The 7,267-nt window shown below is 45.3% G+C and overlaps 1 protein-coding gene across 1 annotated transcript; it reads right to left on the reverse strand.

The window, feature by feature from the left end:
* Positions 1 to 1,616: 1,616 nt before the first annotated feature.
* dtymk (deoxythymidylate kinase (thymidylate kinase)) lies at positions 1,617 to 4,587 on the reverse strand (the record flags this gene model as incomplete). Its single annotated transcript, XM_084307522.1, has 5 exons — positions 4,380 to 4,587; positions 4,171 to 4,279; positions 3,906 to 3,996; positions 1,848 to 2,045; positions 1,617 to 1,751 (listed from the first exon to the last, which is right to left on the reverse strand). Exons 1-5 carry the CDS (start codon positions 4,507 to 4,509, stop codon positions 1,617 to 1,619), a joined length of 663 nt encoding a protein of 220 aa, XP_084163648.1. The 5' UTR covers positions 4,510 to 4,587.
* Between the last annotated feature and the right edge of the window lie 2,680 nt (positions 4,588 to 7,267).

The following is a 7,267-nucleotide window of genomic DNA, read 5'->3' on the forward strand; positions in this document are numbered from 1 at the left end:
TTCTCTGTATCCGAAGGAAGGGAAGCCAAAGGGGGATGCAGATTACTGGTGACACAGTGCAGCACCGGCGGCGTAGCCATGCGTGCCACACGGCATTCCTCTCACCGACACGGGGACTTGCCTGGACGCACAGCAGGCGGCACCGTGGCAGGAGCTCAGGGTCTATTCTGTAATGCACATGCTCACATTATGCGTTCCCATTTTCAGTCTTAACACTTTAAATGTTTTATTTTGAAGTGATAAAAAAATGGTGCCTTTCCCCCCCCGACTCCACAAAGCAAGAATTGCCATAACAAGTTTGTTGGTTAGATTCACACACAGCGGTTTGTGACACTCATAGCTTACACGGTTCGTCACTAATATTTTGTCGGGTTTATGACACTCATGGCTTATGCGGTTTGTCACTAATGTGAAAAGTGTGTGACAAGCCTGTAATGAAACCAAATGTAGTCCATTCGCAGAGACTAAAGTTGTATTAATTGTTCATGCAAAGTATCCTCGTCATGTCTAAAATCTGTACACTAATTAATTTGAAGACTATTTATTTACTCCATACATACAACATAATGAAAGAACTGACATGTAATGAAAATTAAATATGTAAATAAAAGCATTTGTCAGTTGACAATGGTCTGCTGTTATTCCAAGAAAGTGATTGCAAGTCAAGATGAACAATTGATTTGCTGTACATAAGGATTACAATAATCACACATCATTTGAAAGCCCTAGGTATCTTCAATATGGTACCATATGAGGTACTTTGAACATACCCACTAACATATTCCATAACAAACCCATGAAGTTCAAGAATTATTAGACTGGGGCCAGACAGGTCTAAAAGGGTTAATTAACCCCATAAGTTAAAAGTATGGCTATTAGCCAAGAAGGTGATTGCAGGAATGCTGTAGTGAGGAATAGGGATTATGCACCAGTACCATTTTACCAACTCGGATTCCCAAAGTACTGATGTCTTAACCATTCGGTTTGTTATAAGCTATATTATTCTATAATAATGTTTCTCCATTAGAGGCATAACATGCCATGCCTCTATGTGCAAATAATGCAGAAAATGGAAGTTGCTTTGAATTGATTTAAAGTGGAACTCTTATAAATGGCCTTTTTCAGTGTTTTTGCCATTGTTTCTTAGCTATGTGGACTTTATATTAATAGGATCTATGTCTCTAATTCTCATATTGGCGCATTCTTCCAATTCTCCTCACACATTATTCACCCTCACTGAACTGAGTCATCTGAAAATGTGCCTCTGATGTCAGAGATTTCTCAGCTGCATAATGATGTGGCAGTTGGTTGGAGCCCAGCCTCAAAACGGCTTAAGATCTTGAGGTAGAAAAATGCGGTTTTTGAGTACTTGATGTAGAAATACAAAACAATGCATTTTTTGGGAAAAAAATCTAGGTGTTCCATAGACTCACAGTAATTGTGTAAAAGTGCCCAAATAGTGAAAGAAATAGTAAAATAGTTCCCCTTTAACATTTTACACATGGCCTTTGATATTGCATGTTTAGTATTGGGAATTCTCCGATACCTTGTTTTGGCCAGGAATAAGACTCATATTCAGTAACTGTGCATTCCAAGAGACAGAACAGTCATGGTCCTTAAACAATGAAGTCTAGACTGATTCCCTTCCATAGCTCCCCGAGTGGCTGATCCTTGGCCGTGTCCATGGCATTTACACTGCGATTCTTGATGTTGGTGTGCACATCGTCTATGCTTTGGGAAGCATCAATTACCTAGGGGAGAACAAGTTTGGCTATTTAGCTTTGTGCTCAGTACAGGGAGACGACAGTGGCACAAGTTAAACCCCCTCCCCATGGCTCACACAGTACCTGCCAGTTGATGGAAGAGTCCTTCATCAGCAGTTCAAACCTCTGCTGCACTGCTCTCTGGAAGACATTTGTCTCGTATCTCTCCGCTCCAAACTGGCCTCTGAGCGCGGCCTCTGTGGGGTTCAGCTTCAGGAACATCACCAGGTCTGGCTTAGGCAGCCCCACATCCGGCTGCATGCACCAGTCGAGACAGAAGCCCTGTGCACAGAGTGATAAGAGATGTTCTGCTTAGCTCCCACCAGGCCGCCACACACATTTGCTATTTCTTCTCTTCTCTTTTACATGAAACAAGACAACACAATAATAACAATAAACAGGACATAGTAACTAGCCCCTTTTGTGACTGATGCACTGAGTGAATCCACAGTCACTTCCTAGCCCATTGCAAACCAACCTATGTTGACCATGAAGGACTGGTTCTGCCCGAACCGTTCGTTATACAAGTATCAGAGAAATTTCAAAGGTACTCACAGTTGCACAAGGGTTTCGGACAAAAATACATGATGGTTTGAAAGCTCGGCGTTGCTAATAAACATTTAAAATATGTTTTATAAACTGGTCAACACTGCTCAAAACGGCTTTATTTCCGGCGTTGGGTGCATGATGCGCATGCTCTGATCACAGCGCAAGCGCACCAGGCAGCCAAATACGGAAATAAAGCCGTTTTGAGCAGTGTTGACCAGTTAAATATTTTAAATGTTTATTAGCAACACCGAGCTTTCAAACCATCATGTATTTTTGTCCGAAACCCTCGCGCAACTGGAGTACCTTTTGACATGTCTCTGTGTCATACTTGTATAACGAACGGTTCAGGCAGAACCAGTCCTTCATGGTCAACATAGGTTGGTTTGCAATGGGCTAGGAAGTGACTGGATTCACTCGGTGCATCACAGTCACGAAAGGGGCTAAGTAACAACGACAACGGAAATAACATAATAAAATTGTGTTTCCACAGACACCTAAAAAAAATATATCATTGAATGAATGAAAACTTTATTTAACAGATTGCAGAATGGGTACAATACAGTACGGCTCAATACATACAATTGTTAAGGGGATGCAGACCTGAGAAAGACGTTCGTCTTGTTTCCATCAGGGTCCCCCATTTTCAATTCATATAGACATTTATGACATACATGACATTTATGGCATAGGGACATATAGGTATTTAGTACCGATACATTTGTGACATAAACGGTATTCAAATATACAGTACTGTTACCCCTAGATCCTGACAGAGTATATACATATGATGGGGAGGGGACTGTACATTAGGAGGGGGTGGGTGGGTGGGTGGGAGAGAAATATACATACGGCGGGGAGGGAATATATACATGCGGTGGGGAGGAGACTGTCTATTAGGAGGTGGTGGGGGTTTTGGGCATTTACGGTGGCCAGTTTTGAATTGCAGCCTCCCGTAGGTGCTCTTTAAGAGCGGTTTTGAATGTGGATAGTGATTCACATTCCTTTACAGCTTTGGGTAGGGCGTTCCACATTGTTGTGGCATAATTGCGAAACGTGTTTAGTCCCTTGTTTGAGCCGAATCTGGGTTTTACATGATTTGTTGAGCTTCCTCTGGTGTAGTGGTTGTGGTATTCACTGACCTTTGGGAAGTATTTTGACATGTACATGGGTACCCCGGTCGTATAGTGTATCTTGTAGACCAGGCCCATTGCAAGTTGCTGTACTCTGTCGTCTACTCTAAGCCATCCTAGGTTGTCAAAGTGGGCAGGGGTGAGGTGGGTTCTGGGGTTCAGGTCAAGTAGTAGTCTGACCAGTTTGTTTTGTGATGTTTGTAATTTTGTTTTAAGCGCCTTTGAGGTGCTTTGGTACCATGAGGTGCACGCATAGTCGTAGTACCCTTGAATGAGTGCTCCTGCCAGAGTCTTCAGGGTATTCTTGTTTACCAGAGAGGAGATCCGGTACAAGAATCTAGTTCGTTGGTTGACTTTTTTTATTACATTGGATGCCATTTTGGATGCCATTTTGTTACATTGGCTTTCATGGGTGGATGTACATGTACATGTACGCATGCATTTTGACTTCTATGAAACTCACTGGCTTGGCACTGGTGAAGGCAACCCCAGAGAAGGCATACCGATCTATGACTAGAGTGGTCCCTTGATCGAGCTTCTCCTTTATCAAAGGCCTGGGGATAAGGATACATGTTGTGTCAACAGAATACAGAAATATGGCACAGGTTGAACAGGACGACGCATCAAGGATTGATGAACGTTTAACTGAGGACTTTACCATTTTGCATAATTTGTATGTACATCACAGTATAATCTCCCAACTGTTACCACTCATAATCATCCCTTACACAAGTTCCCAGCGGTTTGCAGAAAACAGCAGGTGTACAGTGTGGTCCTCCAAGTTGCTTTTGTTCTCGAGGTAGGCGTTGATCAGCTGGCCGATCTTTGTAGTTCTTTCTGTCACACAAACCCAGATGATAATGACAATCTGATGGCCATTCAAAGCAGGCTACAGACCAGCATGCATGCTAGTTAGCGCGCATGAAAGACAACTCACCAGGAAATCTCATCATCTCAGCCGGTCGACCACTTTGCTGCAACGCATGCACAAGCTTGTTACATTGTGTGGTTTTCCCAGCCTTGTCCACTCCCTCGAGCACAATCAGCGCCCCTCTTTTGCAGGCCATGGTTGCGAGCTGTTTCTGTAGTATTTGTTATACAGGTAGCTAAGTGGCGTAGGCTCACAAATACGACCGGATAAGAGAATGCTGTATTTTCGCGCTCTTTTAGTGCTCCAAATGTCAACAAGGAAGTGACGACAGAGAGCAACGGGGTCATGCGGTCTTCTCAAGGAGGATTAGCTCCCCCTGTCTTTGGCCTGGGGAAATTATGATGTCACACTCTGGCAATAGGGTCCAGCTGCAACCCCGGAGATTGTTCCAGATTGGGCAACTTCCGCCCGCTCCCACGACATTTCTCCCGCTGACAGGACAATGCGCTGATTGGCGGAAAGTACGGAAGTATTTCGAAGTACGTCTGACGTTTCTCTACGTCCGTTAGCGAACGTGTTAATTGAACGTCAAAATCAAAAGCAAGTACGTGAATGAATGAATGAATGAAAACTTTATTTAACAGATTGCAGAATGGGTACAATACAGTACGGCTCAATACATACAATTGTTAAGGGGATGCAGACCTGAGAAAGACGTTTGTCTTGTTTCCATCAGGGTCCCCCACGTCTGCGCTGACGTGCGGGTGTTGAGCGATTGATTGAAGAGTTCCTTGTTCCATGAGAGGGGGGGAGAAGGGTGGACGACGGTGGAGAAGAAGAGTGGGGTAAGTGAGGGGAAGGGGAGTAAGAGGAAGAAAGAGAGGGGTGATAGCTTGAGTGGGTCAGAGGATGGGGGCAGAGGGAAGGATTTTGTAGAAGGGTTGAATGTAGTGGTGCGATTTGAGGGAGGAGGTGGAGTTGGGGACATAGGGCAGAGTGTGTTGTCTGACCTCATTGAACTGGAGTTAGGGGGAGCATGTCTATGTTCCCCGGGTCCTATGTTCCCCGGGTTCTATGTTCCCCGCTTTGATTGATTGATAGATTGGAAATTTTAGACCACCAGCCCTGATTCCAAACTCTAACCTTAACCAGTTTGAACGAGGGCCTAAGCTTAACCGTTCGAAACAAGGCGGACATTAATAATTAATAAAATAATAAAAATTTATAAAATGTTCAATCTATTAATCAATCAAAGCGGGGAACATAGAACCCGGGGAACATAGGACCCGGGGAACATAGGGATGATCCCGAGTTAGGAAGGGTAAGGTACGCAAGGGTGTTGGACGATGGGAACTTGTTTATAGGATGTGTAAGTGTAGTGCAGGTAGAGAAGGCAAGGGAGCTAGAGAGCATTGGACAGGTGAATATCAGTAGAGTAGTGATAGTAGGGGAGAAAAGGGATGGTGGGTGCAAGGGGGTGATTAGTGGTATTCCAATTAGGGTTAGTGAAGAACAGCTGTTGGGAGGGTTGAGGAGGGATGATCGTAATGGGAAGGTTAAGAGTGTAGAAAGGATGAAGAGAGGGGCAGAGAAGGAGGTGACAGGGACGGTAGTCATTCAGTTTGAGGGTGAGGTTAGTCCGAAAGTGGTATTTTTAGGGTTTATGGCATATAGGGTTAGGGAGTTTGTGCCGAAACCGTTGAGGTGTTACAGGTGCCAGGAGTTTGGACATATAGCTAATTGTGTAGGAAGGGGCAGAGGTGTGGTAGATGTAGTGGGGAGCATAAGTATGGGGAGTGTGAACAGGGAGTGGAGCCGAGGTGTTGTAGTTGTGGTGGGAAGCATAGTGTAGGCGGGTATTGGGGTTGTGAGGCGGTGAAACGAGAGGTAGTGGTCCAGCAGGTGAGAAGGGAAGGTAGGATTTCATATGCGGAGGCAGCTAGGAAGGTAGGACAGGGACAGCAGGACAAGGGAAAGGGGTTTAGAGAGGGGCAGTTGGCAGTGAGGGTAGTGCAGGAGGATCAGGGACAGCAAGGGAGGGAACCGGGTTTTAGGAAAGGGCAGCTGACAGTAGAGGAGGTACAGGAGGAGGAGAGGAGGGTGTGGAGGGAGAAGTTGGATATAGTGGCCTTTGTGGCAGGAGTAGTGAATACGACAGCGACGGTTAGCAGTAGGACAGAGAGGACTATGGTTGATAGTTCTAGCAGCAGTGGGACACTTGGGTATGGAGGGGTTGACAGTGGAGGATGTTATAAGGGAGTTAAAGAGGGTGGCTGATCTAGTAGAGTTAGAGAAGGGGGGTGTGAGTGAGCGGGTGGTTCAGAGCCAGGCCACGGGAGGTGAAGCATGTATCGTGGAGGGGGACTCAGTCAGGGGGAAGCAGCGTTAGCTGCACTTCAGGATGGAGAACGCAGAAGGGGCAGTATGGGAGGTGAAGGGGGCCAGAAGATGGCGGTATTGTACAGTTACGATCGTGTCAAACTAAAGGAAGTAGCGGTAATGCACCCTGTAGGATGTGCCAAATGCCAATAAATCAGACAAAGAAGAAGAAGAAGAAGAAGAGGGGGGGGCTTGTATTGATCAGGTTAGTAGATATTGTACCGATCAGGTATTACAGATCATATCCGCATGAAATAAACTAAAATGTTAAAACCCATTTAGACTGTTTCTCATTCCTGTACTGTTGTTTATACTCTGCTCCTGTGTTGTAACCCAACCCCCTCCAATGTGTCAGTAAATGACCAAGTATGGTTTTGTCAATATTCCAATGTACAGTTTTGCTTGTACAGTGTCCCCCACCCACCCACCCTCCTACCCGACCCCCCCCCCCCCCCCCCCCCCCCCCCAACCACCTCCAATGTACAGTCCCCCCCCCCCACCTACTCAACCTCCTCCAATGTACAGTTTCTACGTCAAATGTATATACTCTCTTTTCTGGACTCTTTTTGTATCAC

The sequence above is a fragment of the Notolepis coatsorum genome, assembly GCF_963971535.1.
Source record: "Notolepis coatsorum genome assembly, chromosome: 2".
Taxonomy (NCBI): domain Eukaryota; kingdom Metazoa; phylum Chordata; class Actinopteri; order Aulopiformes; family Paralepididae; genus Notolepis; species Notolepis coatsorum.